At 42.4% G+C, this 17,860-nt stretch overlaps 1 protein-coding gene across 1 annotated transcript in view; it reads right to left on the bottom strand.

Moving 5' to 3' along the window:
- The window catches only part of ANAPC7 (anaphase promoting complex subunit 7), a 1,515,510-nt gene that overhangs the window by 438,193 nt on the left and 1,059,457 nt on the right, over positions 1 to 17,860 (bottom strand). Inside the window, exon 8 of the mRNA XM_044068647.1 lies at positions 10,884 to 11,080. Coding sequence (XP_043924582.1) covers positions 10,884 to 11,080 — 197 coding nt within the window. The remainder of the gene's footprint in view (positions 1 to 10,883; positions 11,081 to 17,860) is intronic.

Below are 17,860 nucleotides of genomic sequence, written 5' to 3'. Positions count from 1 at the left end.
GTAGCTTGTCTATTTCTAGAGCTGCTGCCTCCCTTTGTGCGGGTCAAAATTCTGGGAGGTGATTGGTGGGAGAGGTGGATCGGTGAACAGGATAAAATAACCTCTGGATACAGTTTGTAATACCCAAATGTCTGATGTTACAGACTCCATTGCCGCTGGGTGCAGCGAAAGGTGACCCCCGACTGCTTCCAGAGATGAGCAGTCCAGCAGATCCTCAGGGCTGCTGCACAAGTCTGTCCGAGAAAGGTTCTCGAGACCCAGAATTCCTCAGACCTCTGCCTCTGGGGAAAGGTGAGTCCTGAGTGTCCCGGGAGAACTGAGACCTTCAGAAAGTACAGTTTTGTACCTACCATAAATGTAGATGTTCGAGGATCCACATTGCTGCAGTCCTAACTATTGGGTAGTCCGCTGTCCAGTCGGCCCGAATACCAAAGTATATGGCTGACGTCGGTCAAGGCGCATTAGACTGACGTCAGTACGTCAGGGTACTAATGCGAATGACCGACGTCATATCCTCAGTCTTTTCTTGCCCCAGATGTCAGAAGACCCTAAAAAGACAAGGCCAATACCAAAAACTCCAAACATACCTGCACCAAAAATATGTACAATATATACAAAAGTACCAGAATATAACCTCACCTACACAACCACCCCTAAACACAGAGGGAAGGAGGGAGGATTGGACTGCAGCAATGTGGATCCTCGAACATCTACATTTATGGTAGGTACAAAACTGTACTATGTTCTTCATTCCACATTGCTGCAGTCCTAACTATTGGGTAGAATCCCAAAGCAGAGGTAAGGGAGGCTGGCAAATCATAAGGAAACAGGAGCTGACAACATGCCTTGCAAAATAGCTGTGGCAAAACCAGCCCTAGACTTAGAGTAGAGAGGAAGGTGATAATGCTTAGAGAAAGTATGCACTGAACTCCAAGTAGCTGCCTCCAAAATATCCTTAGTTGCCACCCCTTAGAAATGCTGTTGAAGTGGCAGTAGCCCTAGTGGAATGAGGCCTAATCCCAGCTGGAATCTCCTTGCCATGATGGGAATAACAGAATGCAATGCAAAACCCAATCCACCTAGAAATAGTTTGTTTTGACACAGGCTTGCCCTGCGAACTCAAAGCAAAAGAAACAAACAACTGCTGAGACTGCCTAAAATCCTTAGTCCTGCTTAAATAATAACGCAATTGCCTGTGTACATCTAAAGTGTGCAAAATCTTTTCCCTTTATTTTGGGGATCTGCATAAAAAGTAGGCAAATGAATAGTTTGGTTTAAAGCCACACTAGAAACCACCTTAGGCATAAAGGAAGGATTAGTGCGTAATGATACCCTATCCTTATGAAAAATCAAAAAGGCTCAACCGCCATAAGGGCCTGCAACTCAGAAACCCTTCTTGCAGAAGTAATGGCCAACAAAAAGCAGTCTTCCATGACAAGTATTTCAAGTCAGCAGTAGCCGAGGCTCAAAAGGTTGTAGAGTAAGTTTCTCCAACACAAAATTGAGATCCCAAGCAGGAGTAGGAGCTCTACGTGGGGTCTTATATTCTTTGCCCTCTAAGAAATTGCTTGAACAAAGGATGCGAAAACAATGGTGGATCACAATCATAGTGAGCTGAAATTGCTGCAGCATGAATCTTAATGGAAGAGAAAGACAAACCTTTGTCCAATAACTCAGTAAGATATTGAAGAGCCACATTCAAATTAGGCTCAGAAATCTCCAAATTGTTTGCTGCACTCCAAAATAAAAATCTCTTCCATTTTTCTGAGTACACCTTCCTTGTACTAGGTCTTCCGGCTTCCATAATCACATTTAAAACTTGTTGAGGAAGTTGAGACCTGCTGTGTTTCAAAACAGAATATGCCAGGCTGTTAGATGAAGAGAGTGGAGCTTGACATTGAGCAGGTGACCGTCCCTCTGAGACAACAGGTGTGGAATCAAAGGTAAAGGCCATGGAGGTTTCCTTACCAGACTCCTCAGTAATGGGTACCAGTGTTGCCGAGGCCAATCTGGAGCTATTAAAATCATCCTTGGCTTGTCTTGTCTGACCTTTAGGAGCACCTTTGGGAGAAGAGGCAGAGGTGGAAAGGCATACACATGAAGATTTTTCCAACTGAAAGAAAGAGCATCCACTTTCCAAGCTGTGTGATGAAACCTCTTTGTGCAAAACTTTGGCAGCTGGTGGTTTAGTGGAGAAGCGAACAGATCTATGTCTGGAGTTCCCCATGACACTGTCAATTTGTGAAATACATGAAGATCCAGTTTCCACTGTGGGGATCCATGATTTGTCTGCTTAACACATCTGCTAAGGAGTTCTGTGCTCCTGGCAGAAACCTTGCCTGAAGAGTTAGTTGCAAGCTGAGCGCAGTCTCCCATAAAATCATTGCTTGCCTGCACAACGGGTAAGAATGTGTTCCCTTGTTTGTTGATGTACCACATGACAGTTGTGTTGTCTGTTAGAATCAACACCTGCCCTGGAAGAAGTAACCTCTTGAAAGCCATTAATGCAAACTGGACTGCTAACATCTCTTTCATGTTGATATGTAGATGCTGTAGTCTGGCAGGCCACTTGTCTTGTATCCACTTTCCATTTAGATGAGCTCCCAAGCAATGTCTGAGGCATCTGTCGTTAGAATCTGACTCGCCTCTGGCCGGGTCACAGAGAGTCCCTTGTTTAGGTGACATTCCTGAGCCCACCACAAAAATTCCTTTTGAATGCAAGGTATTATTTGAATGACAGTGTCCAATTCCTGGCAGTGCTGTGTCCATACATTTTTGAGATACCATTGCAGCTTCCTCATATGCAGTTTGGCATTGGGAAGCACCAGAATACAAGATGCCATGAACCCTAAGGCTTGAAGGACTGTCCTTGCAGTCAGCCCGGACTGAAGAGATAGGTGATGGAAGTAACTGGAAAGATTCTTTTGTTTGTCCGGGGTTAAAAAGGCCATCTGGGCTGCTGTATTCAGTCTCACACCCAGAAAGCACATGTCTTGAGAGGGTACTAGACTGGACTTTATTTCGCTCACAGAATACCCTAGGCATCTTAGCACTGCTATCACATATTCCAAATGCTGTAAAGGTCTTCCTTTTCTTGAGCCAGAATCAGGCAGTCGTCCAAGTAAGGATAGATTTGAATTCCTTTTAGTCTGAAGTAAGCTATCACTGGAGCCAGAACCTTTGTGAATACTCTGGGCAGTAGATAAGCCAAAGGGCAATGCAGAGAACTGATAATGAGAATTTCCAGCTCGAAAACGCAGATACTTCCTGCAACTTAGTCTGATAGGCACATGAAGGTAAGCTTCCTTGAGATCTAAAGTTACCATCCAGTGATCTTTGCCCAGCAGAGGTAAAAGCTGTTGTAACGTCAACATTTTGAACTTGGGAATGTCCAGATAAGTGTTGAGGATAGATAAATCCAAAATTGGTCTCCACGTGTTCCCCTTCTTCGGTACTAGGAACAGGCGAGAATAAAATCCTAGGCCCCTTTCTGGCACAGGAACTGGCTGAATGGCCCCTATTTGGAGTAACAGAGAAATTTGCTTGTGAGCCTCTTGTCTTTGTAGAGGAGGAATGTCTGGCATGCCTTTGAAAGGAGGCAAGGTATGGAAATAAAACCTGTAACCGTGGTGAATGATATCCAGAACCCATCTGTAATGGGTAATTAAATCCCAATTTTCTTTGAAAAGAGACAGCCTTCCTCCCAAAGGTGCTGCCAGGCGAGAATGTACTGGCAGCAGAAAAGGCAGGTCATTGGGTCTGTTTACGAAAGGACTGACCCCTGCCCTCACCAGAAGTCTGAGCAGGTGAACTCCCTGTTCTAGGCCTAAAAGAACCTTGAGCTCTGCCCCTACCCCGTCTAGACCTACCCCTAGACTGGGAATCATAAGCAGGATATGTCCATCCCTTAGTAGGCCAATTTCTACTAAACTTTGGAGGCTGCACCTGCAAAAAATCCTTAACAGTTTGCATAGACTTAGCCTTGTCCTCCATTTTCTTTAAAACTGCTTCCACAGGCGAACCAAACAACACATCAGACTGTAAAGGAGCATCCAAAATCCTTGTCTTAACATGCTCAGCTAAATTCTGATCTCTCAACCAGGCGTGCCTCGAAGAACAGAACCAGTGGCAGCCACCCTCGAGGAGGCCTGCACAGCATCAAAACCACACTGCAAGGAATGCTTACCCACCTGTTCAGACACATGAACTAAATCCTGCAACTCTTTACACTCAATACCTTCAGCCAGAGCATCCACCTTAGACTTCAATTGTGAAAGGAGATAATTCTGATATTTTAACATGTGAAACTGACAATTCAACGCCCTCATGGCTAAAGTGGAAGAAGTATACACTTTCTTTCCCCATCTATCCAAAGCCCTTGCCTCTTTATCAGGAGGAACAGGATTTTTAACAACAGAAGCCTTCACACCTTTAGGCCCCTGAGAGACAGTTTCGGGTCTGCCCTAGGACTCTTAAAAAGATACTTATGAGCCTCAGGCACCCTATAGTACCTATCCGGTTTAACTGGGGCAGGAGGCAAAGAATCAGGATTCAGGGAAGCCTCTGCAAAACATCTTCTACCACATTCAGAACAGGAGGTATAGCTAAAGGCCTATGCTGGGGTAAAAACAAGAATTCCCTAAGCCTCTTCCTGGAATCAGAGAAATCTTGACCTTCCCATTTAAAATGCTCCCTCATGGAATGCAGAGTCTCTGAAAATGAAAATCCTCAGGAGGCGAAGCTGAAGGAGTAGAATCATCCACATCAGAATCAGAATAAGGAGGATACTCCTGCAAGTCTTCAGCCAAGACTCAGAAGCCTCCGAACATTGCTCAAAACTCTCAAACTCAGGTTCCACCCTAGGCCTCTTATCAGGAGGGGGCATAGAACCTCTAATCATAGTAATCAAATCCTCTGCCATTTTTAGCATATGCTTCTTAGGCAAAGACCCTGACACACTCGGAGAAACCCCCACTGAAGCTAAACTAGGCCTGCCTTTTAAAGAAGCCTTGGAAACAGAAGGGGAGGCCCTAACCACCTTAGGAAGAGGGGGAAGAACAGCCACCTGAGAAGCCCCTTCAGCCTGGCCTACTTCCTGAGAGGACACATCCTGTAACAGTAAAGTCTCACCCTGAGACTCCAAAGAAACTCCTGGCAAAACCTCCGGCTCCACTGAGCCTTCTAAAGAACCGACGTCCGGGACTGTCGGTTCCTCCACTCTAGGCTTTGCTGCTTTGTCCTTGCGCTTTTTGGCCGAAGCGGGCGTCGGAGCATCCGACGGCATTTTATAATTACAACGCTTCCCAAAAACTAACCTGGCACAGTCTAACCTTCTCTTAATAGTGCGTTTGTTAAATCTAGCACAAGAGCGGCATCCAACAACGTCGTGCTCAGGCCCTAAACAAGGTATACACAAAGTATGGTAATCCCTATGAGGTATCTGTTTCCCACAAGAAATACAGTTATTCACTTTTTCTGACATCCGGTTAAATACTGAGGCAAGAAAAACCAAAATATTCCCAACGGGTACTTAGCCAACTTTGATTCGGTCTGAAACTCTGACTTCAGAAACTTTCAGAACGCCAACCTGCACTCGCAAAACTGCTTCTGCATCGGACCATGCGGCAAAAAAGACTGAGGATATGACGTCGGTCATGCGCATTAGTACCCTGACGTACTGACGTCAGTCTAATGCGCCTTGACCGACGTCAGCCATATACTTTGGTATTCGGGCCGACTGGACAGCGGACTACCCAATAGTTAGGACTGCAGCAATGTGGAATGAAGAACATCCACATCTTCCATGTCTCTCGCCAATTCCTAGAGAAGGATCTTTGAGGGGCAGAGAAGCGGATCCCGATGGCAGACAATGCCTTCCTGTCCTTCTCACTCTGGACCAATGTGTCATGAACTGTCTTCCCAAACAGGGAAGAACCATCATAAGGGGTATTTGCAAAAGATGCCTTGAAGAGTTCCATGAATTGACACAGCTGGAGCCAGGATTGACGCCTCATTGCAATGCCGGAACCAGCTGCCCTGGCGGCTCCCTGCATAGCATGGATGAGAAGACACATGGACGTGTTAGCTACTGCTTTGAGTGTGGCCATCCGTGCGGAGAACACCTTCTTGCCCTCCGCCAACACAGGGTCTAGGGGCAACTCAGCGACCTACTTGACTAGGTCTCGCTGCAGTCAAATGACGTGTGCATGTAGTTCAGTGCCCTTATAGTAAAGGATGCTGAAGCATAACACCCACTTATCGAAATGGTCCATGGTCCTCGACACCCGGTCAGGAGGATGGACCGCAGAGCTCCCCTGCATGAGCTCTTTTTTTGGTGGCGGCAGCCAGCACCATAACAATTGCAGGGGACCCATTGCTGCCGCTAGTCCTGTCTGAAGGGGGGCTTAACACATTATCAGGATGCTTGGGAATAGGATCCATGGTGTCCGGCTCCGTCCACACCTGAGATGTAATGAGGTCCACAAATGGATCTGTGGGAGGGGACAGCCAGGAAGTAGATGGGCTGGTGCTGAATGCCTCTAGGAACATGGACTCAGCCGAGTTTGTTTTTGGGTTGACCCCCCCCCCTCTGGTGAAGGAGTTCCATGATGTCTCCAAAGGAGACATCCTTGGGGGGTTGACAGGGGGAACCTTCCCCTTCCTCCAAGTCAGTGTCTTTGGTGAGGGACTCTGGGGAGGAGTCCAGATGCCTCCTTTTGCAAGTCCGTTTTCGAGGAACATCCTCAGGGGGACTCCCTGGGAGGGGCTCGAAAACCTCTTACTGGTCTTGCGAGGGGGTCTCCTGAGGCAAACTCTGCACAGGCTGTCTCTGAGATGGCAGGAAGGTCGGAACCGTACCCAAAGCAGAGGAAGTTGGGGCGGAGTCCGAGGATGAGATGGTCAGGGGTCTTGAAGAGCTTGAGAGAACTCTCTGCACCACGTTGAAGGCTGATGGAAAACGGACATCCTGAGAGGTGGCAAGGGAGCCATTCCCATCGACCAGACTGGGGTGTCTGAGCTGAGACCGCTGGGGCCGAGACACTGAGGGGGTGGCTGAGCTCTAACAAGCCCGGCACCGACAGCACGCTCTTGGATCTGAAGCCGAGGCTACAGCTCTAAGAGCTCAGATCCAAACCGGTCATATTCGATGCACTCAAGGCAATGGCCAGCATCGAGGTACAAGGTACCAATGGCGCTGACCCCACAACCCCAAGAGTCCTTTGATCCAAATACTTCAAAACCGACGGTCGGCCTAGATGTCCCCTCGGCTGGATGGGCAATGAGCCGCATGGACAAGTCTGAAATGGACTCCATGGTGGCAAGCTGTGAAGTAACCTTGTCCCGAACAATGTCAGACAGAGCTCCTGTCCTGTCTGAAAGCTCAGTTATCAGATCCCACTGGAGTCTACTAAAATGTGCCAAGAAGTTCAAGAACCTTTAGGTGACAGTCGATGAGGCAAAAACCTGCTTCCCAAATATGTCCACTGTCCTGGACTCCCTGTTAGGAGGATGGACAGTAGAACTCTCCTCGGCAAGTTCTTTCTTGGTGGCTGCCACCACCACCACCATGGCATCCACTGCTAGACCTTTAGACAAATGGGGCTAATCCTCTGTAGATGTTAAACTTTTATCTGGCCTCCAGGGAATGGTCTCTGTAGAATCAGGAGCCTTCCAAGCCCACTGGGTAATCAACTTAATTAGGGCATCTGACGGTGGGGTCACCCAGGAAGTAGAGGGGCGGGCATGGAAAGATAGCTCAGTCCTATCCCGCAAAGCACTGAACAGTAAATGCAGGGTGCACATGTCAAGAAGAGCTGTGAAAGTCAACAAAAATTTCACAGTTTAGTCTGATTGTGGGGGCAGTGAGAAACTCACTGAGCCTAAGATCAAACACAGAGCTTGTGACAGTAGATAATTCCACCCATATGACAATTTGCCAATTGTATTTCAAGTATAATTGGTACACTTCTAGCTCACATGATTTATTCCTACATACAGCTACTAACAGACACTTCTATAACCCAACCTCCTCAATACCTCTCAACTTCTTAACCAGGAACTCTGGACAAAGCCTAAAATAATGGAGGAACGAAGACTCAAAAATATGAACAAATTTTAAATATTGCTCTTATAAATTTAGAAAGTTGCTAGAATAACAGGATTTGTGTTTGCATACATTTTCATAGGTTCACAGGTAAGTACTAGGCTATCTGCCCGAAGGCATTTATAAGCCTAGCCGGAATGTGCTGGCTTTCGCCGCCCCCCTTAGATTAGTTCCCTGTGCCTTTGTTCAGCAGAGCCATTGAAGTCATCCCTGGGGTAAACCTTCTATTTCCCATCCACTCGTCAAGGTTTCTCTTGAAGAGGGTTAGCGAGGAGCTCTGCCTAATGTAGATTGGAATCTTGTTTCAGAGCATGGGAAGTCTCTGGGACAGGAATCTATCCCTCCAGCACGTCCTATTTATTGTTGTGGTGAGGTTTAGATCCCTAGAGTGTGTGGCTCGAGGGGATATGGTTTTCTTTAGGTGGAGCATGTCCATCAGTTCTGGGTTGGACATGGCCTTGTAGGTCAGGCAGAGATCACCTCTGAGTAGGCGGTATGCAATCAAGTACAACTGGAGTTTCTTCAGTTGAGCTGCATAGGGCATCTGCTTGAGGCCAGTGATCCTCTTCGTGAGGTACTTCTGTGGTCTTTCCAGTTGTTGCAGGTGTCTTGTAAGGTACATCCCAAATGGGGCATTGTACTCTATGATGGGTCTGATGAGTGATGTGATGCGCAGAGGGGCCCAATGACCTCTTGGTCTGGATGCAAACACTTTTGTGATTAGGTGGGCCACATAGAAGGATTTTCTAACCACTTTGGCAATGTAATTATCAAAGGAGAGGTTACTATCTACTTGGGTCCCCAGATCCCTTATTACGTCTTCCGTATTTAGGAGGCTACCACCTATGTGGTAGTTTGTGGGTACTTTGTTTTTTCCAAAGGGGATGACTATGCACTTTTTGGCATTTAGCGTGAGGCCATGGTTTTGACACCAGGTATCCGTCTCAGTGAAACCCTTTTGGAGGATGTTTGTGTCAGCCGGAGAGTCAATTATAGCCCCAGTTTGCAGTTGTCTGTGAACTTGGTCAGCCATAGTCCTCCTGTGCTTGCCTGTACCTCTGAGAAGTATATGCAAACAAGAGGGGTCCTAGAACTGAGTAACCGGTTTAGAGTCAGACCTAGCTCCCGCAACTCTTACCATGTGGGTTCTGTCCGTGAGCCAGTTGGCAACCCATCTTGTGACATAGGGGTTTATGTTCAGGCTGGTGAGCTCGTCTATAATACATGAATGGGGAATGGTGTCAAGGACCTTTGCGAGGTCTAGGTAGGCTGTGTGGGCCACCTTTCCCTAGTCTACGGCCTTGTTAACTGTCTCAAAGAAGTCCACCAGGTTTAGGAGGCATGATCTGCCCTTAAAGCCGAACTGGGTAAGGTCCAGTATTTAGAGGTTTCCAATGTCTCTGTTAATGAGATCCATGATGATGCGCCCCATAGCTTTGCAGGCCAAGCTAGTCAGGCTTATACGGCGATAGTTCCCGTGGTCTGTTGTGGCTCCACCTTTGTGGAGCGGAATAATCGTTGCTGTGCGCCACTCTGTGAGCATGTAGCCTGTGGAGAGGCTGAGTTTAAACAGTGTGTTTAGGTGTGGGATTAGTTCATCTTTGAGCTCGTGTAGGACGCAGCTTGGGACACCGTTCGGTCCCACTGATGCTGTGTTTTTGGCTTTGGTGAGGGCTGTTTTAACCTGAGTGTCTGTGATTTCAGGGGCACTACATTCTTCTGGTATAGTTATGGGCCCTTTTGGGGGTGAGAGGGGGGTGTGAGAAGTTTGCACTGAACCTGTCTGCCAGGATGTTGGCTATATTGGTCAGTTCAGTGTATTTTGTGCCATTCTGCACTAACTCTGAGCAGATCTGAGAATTGCCACTTAGATTCTTGACATAGCTAAAAAATGCCTTGCGGTTATCTTTGGAGTCCATGGCAATTTTTCTTTCGAAGCTAGCCTTGGATGACTTTATGAGGGAACGTCGTTTTTTGCTGATACTGATCAGGGATGTCTTCCCTTCTTGGGATTTTACCCTTTTCTGTACTAGTTTCCTCCTTCTATTGTATAGCTTGTTTATGGCAGGGGTCCACCAGACTGGTTTCCTTTTCTTGGAGGAGTGAGTCTTGGTTTTGTTTGGGATAGCACAATCTATGCATTCTTGTATTTTCTTAAGGATATCATTTCTGAAACTCAAATGGATGTCAGGGAGGTTGGCATAATGGTTACGGTGTTTACCTTACAGACACAAGGTGAAGGGATTGATTCTCAAATGGGGTAAGTGGCTAAGCTTAAAAATGGCCCACAAGGCAGTTAGTCTAGTACTAATCTATGAACCAATTATTTAGTGACTTCAATCCTCAGTGATTTGCCTACATATCTGGCACTTCATTCTAATTTGATCACCATTCACGTGTAGGTTATAAAGATTTTATCCCAAAGATAAAAAAAAAATCCACATAAAACAAGATCTATTTTCAGAACAAGGAGCATGGTAACATGTTTCCATAAACTGAAAATTCTGAAACTTAAAACAGATGCAAAAGCAAACAATGCTGTCTAAACTTTTGCAGTCTTCTGTGTTTTTTTTTCATTAAACTTACAATATACTTTCCTCATTCCACCAGAACTGCAACCATACCTTTGGAATTTACAAATTTTTAGTTAGTTCAACACAGACAAACAAAGTATGTTTAACAAAAGTTGTTTTTTTCAATAAACTACAATCTCATTGCTGTTCATCTTATGTCTAGACCATCACCAAATGCAATCACATATTTGCTTTACTGCACTTGCCTTCATAACAATCAAGTCTGCATGGTGCAAGACGTATGGCTTCACGGAAGTGTATGATTGCCTCTTGCACTCTGCCCATGTTTCGAAGTGCAGCTCCTTTCAGCAGTAAGGCCTGAACACTATTACTGTTGAGCTGAATGGCTTTAGCACCTAGGTATAAAGCACGGGAGTAGCGTTTACTGTAGAAACTGTGATATCTGTACAAAAGAATAAAAGAAATCAAAGATTCAGCATGAATTTATACATTCCCTACTCATTTTACAGTATCTAAAATAAATACCCAAGTGCTTGGCTAGCCTAATAAATGCTGTTAATGATCAGAAAGACAAAGCAGGCTCTGAGGCATACAGGTTAAGACATGTATATAGCTCAGATACCTCAGGATGGGTTAGCAACCCAGGTGCTAGAAAAGTTGGCTGGGGAGTGTAGGCTTGAGATTTGATGTCAGCTCACTCATCCTGAGGAGGAAGGGAGGCTGGTGACATTGGTATGCCATATGTAACTTAATAGCCAAGTAATTTGTGCTTGGCTCTGTCAAGCTGCAGCTGCACCACTTCCACGAAGGGGAGGGGGTATGGGAGGCATTACAAGCCAAAATGAAGGGCAGCAAGCATAACTAATTCTCATGAATACTGGTGTGCATGCACATCAGCTGCCAGAGGATGACTTCCCATGGGTGGTACTTCACTAGTATTAGACTCTCATTCCAAGGAAGAACAAACTGGTCAACTGAGTGTCCACGGATCTACAGTGAAAACAAATATACAAAGGAAAAAGGGCATACAGGCTCCTTTTTTTGCTGCCTGTACATTAAAAAAGGACTTACAAATTGCACTTCATATGAAAAGAAAGACAAAATCTTGAATCCTGCTTGCTAAACTTTGCCTTCCAGGACTCCAAAATAAGTTGCAACGAGAGTTACAGAACATGCATTCAGATTTGCTTGCTGAGATAGGTGAACAAAAGGTTAGTGACATCTTTAAAAACCTGAAAGATAAGTTAAATAAATTTGAAAATGAACAGGTAGATTTTAAATCTACCAAAATTAAAAGAGATATTCGTGATTACAATAATGGGCGGGCCTTTTTGTGGAAAACTCAACCTAATTTGCGCTTTAAATCAATGAGAAAGAATAACAATCGAAATAAGAAACAGTTCTCTGTCTCTTTTGCTTCTTCGGAAGGAGCAGGTTTTACTACTGATTCTAAAGGGGAGTTCTCCGAATTCCCGCCTTTGCCAGATGCACAGAATCCACAAGCTCATAAACAGCGTTTTCAAGCCTACGCAGATAATAACCAAATAGGCAATAAGAAAAACGGAATTAGTGTTTGTTCTCCACCGAGTGAAGGACAATTTAAACAGACTTCTAAATGTAGTAGACGGAACTAATGTGTGTTTAACTTCTCCTATAATTTATGCTTCTAATGTTGTTAATTTGTCGGGTCTTGTATTATCAGATGAAGAAATATCTGTTTTGCAGCTAGGTTTGAAATTTGTGCCTACAGTTATTCCAAGATATCATGTTATTAAACAAGAAATTTTCAGATTTATTAGGAAGTTACATTTAGAATATTATTTTTCTCAGAAGAATAGATGTATACATGACTATAATGAAAATTGCAGTTTGGAAAGCGATTTGAGTACTGACAGTTTTTTCTCTTGTATTTCTGATGATTGTGATTCCACAGTAGCTAATGTTTACACTCTTTTAAATGCAGATGGTATTAAGTATCAAAGAAAATTTATTCCTCCATATATTAATAGTACTATCACACAATTTTCTGAAATGTTATATTTCTCTTTACAACAACTAGTAAATGTTTTTGATAAGAGTTCTTGCTCTTTTAATATGACAAAGTGTGAATGGTTTGCTCTGAAGAAGTTGATGAATAGGAATGACCTTATTATTAAACCTTCTGATAAGGGCAATACAATTGTTATACTTCATCATACTCAATATTATGATATATGTATGAAACATCTTAGTGATACATCCACCTATCAAGTATGTGAATATAGGGAATATACAAACTCGATAAAACGATTTACTATTCTTATTGAAAAAGGTGTACGCTTAGGTTACTTTTGTAAAAAAGATTTAGATACTATGTTTAACATAGATAACTGTCAACTGGCTACTTTTTACTGTCTTCCAAAACTGTATAAGAATCCTTATAGTCCCCCTGGTCATCCCATTGTGGCAGCTACTAATATTTTCTACAAAATGCAGAGGAAGTTATACATAAACATTTATTGCCTTATGTAGAAAAATTGGATTCATATATTAAGAATTCCTTTGATTTTATTCATAAAATTTCACATGTATATTGGACTCAAGATATGTTTTGGGTATGTTTAGATGTGGTGAGTTTATACACTAATATTAACCATTGGGATGGTATGCGAGCTTTACATTACTTTTTGGGTGATTGCCCGGTTTACCATTACATTTTGGATTTGACTGATTTTTGTTTATTAAACAATTTTTTTAGTTTTAATGAAAATATATATCATCAATTAAAAGGTACTGCCATGGGGGCACCTTTTGCCCCCATGTATGCCAATATTTTCATGGTTAAATTTGAGTTAGATTATGCTTATACTAACAGTTTTGTACAGAATCATGTGCTGTTATATTTTCGATACATCGATGATTTAATTTTTTTGTGTCAGGGAGGTCATGATTCTGTAATTCAATTTGTATCTGAACTTAATAATAATAATTATGATATCAAATTTGATGGTTTACAAGTAGGGACAAAGATTATTTTTTTAGATTACTTTAGTGGGTAGAGAAGATGAATCTATACTTACTACTGTTCATCAAAAATTTGTTGATGGGAACCAATATTTGTTTGGCACCAGCTGTCATCCTCTTCATACAATTGAATCTTTACCTTACGGAGAAATAGTAAGGTTGTCTAGGTTATGTAATAATTATCAGGATTTAGAAAGACAAATTAATAAACTTGTTGATATGTTTTTACATAGAGGCTATACGATTCAATGTATTATGGAATCTATTAATAAGTTTATAATGGTTACTGAAGGACATACCATGCAGTCTAATACATCTAAACAGCATAATAAAGTACAGCAAGATGATATTTATTTTGTTACTACGTATAATTTAATGAGTAAGAAAATTTGGGACATAGTGAAATATTATTGGAAATTCTTAAGGAAAGATAAAGTTTTGAGTAAATTTCTTCCTGTAAATCCTAAAATTGCTTATAAAAGAGGACAAAGTTTGGGTGATATTCTGATTAGAGCATATTATATATGCCCTATTGACAAATTAAAACTTTCATTAAAAACTTTTGGCACTATACCTTGTTATAGTTGTAATATATGCCCTTTAATATAGCTAACATTTAATAAAATAAATAATAAAATATTTACATCAAATCAATGTTTTTCCTGTTACACTGATGGTGTTATTTACTGTCTCAAATGCCCTTGCAATCTTTTTTATATTGGAGAAATCAAAAGAAAATTTAGGGTTAGATTGCAGGAGCATGTTCCAGACATTAGGGGGGGGGGGGGCAACAGAAAATTTGGTTGCATTACATTTTTTAGAAGTTCATAATAGCAATGCGGATTTATTACAAGCCACTATTTTAGAGCAGATTTTTGTTAAAAAGGGTGATTACAAGTTATTAAAAAATATGTTATTGTATAAAAAATCTATTTTTATATTAAAGTATAATACATCATCACCTAATGGTTTAAAAATAGAAATTAATTTGAAATATCTATTTTAATAAGGTATATTTTGCTGCTTAATGTTTTTATATACGTTTTTTATCTGAGATTTGTCTGTATTTTTGTCTATGGAGTCTCTTTAAATGTTATTTTGTTTAATTGATTAATTAACTGATTTTTTCATTATTGGGTATATAAGGGAATGAAGTTTCACCATGATTTATGTGCTCATTGAAGGCTGTGGTAGCCGAGGCGCTAAGAAACGATTTATGGAATAAATATTTTTTCTACGTGGAATCTTTGTTGTTTTTTCCTTTTGGTCTTTTTTAGTCTTTTTTAGACCTTTTTTGCTGGTTGTTTACTAAACTTTATTGATCCTAATGTATTTTTCAAGCTATTGAGTTGTTATCTTATGCACTACAAATAATTAAATAAAAAAGGAACATAGTCAGGGAACAAATTGACTTACAAGTGATTAAACGAAAGTTATGAACTTACCATAATGTTAGATCCATGCTGTCTCATTTTTGGCCACTTCAAACATGTAGGTTGTCGGATCCAACAAGCTCCGACCTCTCCACGGATCTCAAGCTTATCAGTTCCAGAGCTCTGACTTCTTCCCTACCCATAATACTCGTACTAGTGGCTGTGGAAAGAAATTCAGTCTTAAGAGACCTTGCTCAGACAGGAGTCAGTCTCCACTCAGTCATCTAGAAGCCAAAGGTGACAATTTGGAAGGGGTTGGAGAGAGGGAGTTTGAAGGGGACAAAAATGAAACAACATGTATCTAACATTATGGTAAGCAGATAACTTTCATATCCAATATTGTCTATTTTCATTTATTCAAAAAAAGTGGGACAGAATCCCAAGCTCTCAAACTGGGTGATATCAAGAAAGGACATTCCTGAGTATGGTGGAGCCAAAAAACAAACATGATCTTGACTATTCATCCAACTTATAGGGAGCCACAAAGGTGTATACTGTTGCATAAGCAGCCGCTGCACAAATGTCATCAACTGATGAACTTCTATTAAAGGCTGAACTGCTTGCTGAGTGCACCTTAGGTTTACTTGCTAAAGGCAAAGTTTCTTCTCTTTGGTATAAGGAGGAGATACAATCTGACAGCCCACCTTGATAGGGTTACTTTAGACACTGCTTTCCCTAATTTTGGTCTAGCAAAGGAAAGGAATATTTGATCATCTTTTCTTAAATCCTTTGTTTTATGAATGCAGAATCTGGGTTGTCTGTGAACATCCAGTAAACGCAGTAGGCATTCTACTTTATTGTTTGAGTATCTTGAAAAAAAAATACAGGGAGATTTATAGATTTAAGGTTAATATCGGATGCCACCTTAGGTATAAGGGATGCAATGGTTCTGAGGGAAACCCTATCATTGTAGAAAACCAGACATGGGGGTTTTAGTGAAAGGGCTTGTAATTCTGACATTTGTCTGGCTGAAGTTACTGTGACTAGAAAAATAGCTTACCAAGACAGACATTTCAAACCCACCTTATTAGCTGGCTCAGGAGGAAGTTGTGTGAGGACTTGTAAGAATATCTATCCATCACCCTAGACTCTCTATTAGGGGGATGGATAGAACAGCTTTCCAGTGATAGCTCTTTTTTAGCGATTCCTTACTCTAGGGCTTCCTGTCAATCAGATGGGGCATACAGTATGTGATCAGCTTTTTTTGTAATGGGTTCCACCAAACTGGGGTCCTTCCATGCCTGTTGAGCCACTAAGTCTGTAAGGGGGTCAATGGGCAGTACCATCCAGGATGAAGCTGGTCCAGCACCAAAAGCCTCCAAGAATACCAACTCATCCAAAGAAGGATCTTGGGATCACCAACCACCCCTGTTTCATTAATTCTAGAATATTTTCAAAGGAGACATCTTCAAAGAGTGAGCGAACGGAGCCTTCTCCTTCCTCTAAGTTAGTATATTCTGTGGAAGGACTCTGGTGATGAGTCTAGATGTTAACGCTCTATGTAATTTTTCTGGGGGTTCAGCAGAAGAATCAGACAGGGAACTGAAAAAGCAAATTTCCTCTAATGCTATCGGCTGTCCCATACAACTGGATGTAGAAGAGAAAAAGCAGACTGCAGGTTGGGTTTGGACGGAACTGGAGTAGTAGTTGCCTTCTCTTTGGAAGATGATAAAACCCTTTCAAAAGTTCCAAAAGCAGAGGCTGCCATTGGCACTGATAATTCCTTCCTCTCCAAGGAGGAAAGGGAAATCTTGGTATCAACAAGCGTTGGTTCTGAATATTTCAGTCCTGAGCTATCTAAAGTAGAGGCCCTGAGGGGAAAAGAGAGGTCTGAGAACCTCTGTGTTGAATCACACCCTCGAAGCTCAGCTCAGAGTCTCATCTTGATCTGATGGTATCAGCAACAACAGAGATTGAGATGTGTCTGGTGTCGTAAATGCCAGGATCTCTGGCAATGACAAAGGAGTTCCAATCAGTTCCAATGAACCCAAAGCCAGAGGTTGGATCAGTATTGTTTCTTGTATGGATGTGTTAAGATGGCCCACAGTCAGAACCTTCCCAGGGGACAGTGCCAGGATAACCCCTAGATGTACCTACATATTCAAAAATTACATCATCCTGTCAATGTCTATCTCTGTAAGGCTTCTAGATAACAGAGTGGAGGATGATGGCACTGGGGAGGGTCAAGATAATATCTTATCTTGAAGTATTGGAGAGTGAAGTCTAGACATCACTGTATCTGGTGAAAAAGCAGTCCTTGGAGTACAAGGCAGAGAGGTTGTCGGTTCCATCATTCTTGGGATTTCTAGGTCAGGACTGACAGAAGTGGTCGGTTCCTGTGATATCTTTTTTTAAGTTTTCTGTGCAGATTTACTTCTTTCCTTTTCTTTGGCATGAGGTTTTGCCTCAGTTTTATCCTTCTGTTTGCTAGAAGAGGTAGAAGGAGGAAATGAAGGGGTAGCACCTGTTGGAGCTGGAAGGAGCCCCTTAACAACTAATTTTTCTTGCTGTGTTTAAAGTGACCTGCACTGAATGCTGCACAAGACTTGCAGTCCATGTCTAGATGAGCCACACTAAGACAATAGTCACACTTAGTGTGTAGGCCCTGAGGGGGCAACTTGTGTCCGCACTCCGAACACTTTCTGAAGTCTGACGTTTCTCACATTTTAAGACAGAAAAAAATGAGAAAAGTCAGCAGAAAATACAGCACATAAAAACTATGTACGAGGACAAAAGTTACAACCCTATTAGACTAAACAACAAGATAATAGGATAACTGCTATAAT

The sequence above is a fragment of the Protopterus annectens genome, chromosome 4.part0 (assembly GCF_019279795.1).
Source record: "Protopterus annectens isolate FY-2018-M chromosome 4.part0, PAN1.0, whole genome shotgun sequence".
Taxonomy (NCBI): domain Eukaryota; kingdom Metazoa; phylum Chordata; order Ceratodontiformes; family Protopteridae; genus Protopterus; species Protopterus annectens.
This window is presented reverse-complemented; position numbering and strand designations above follow the sequence as displayed.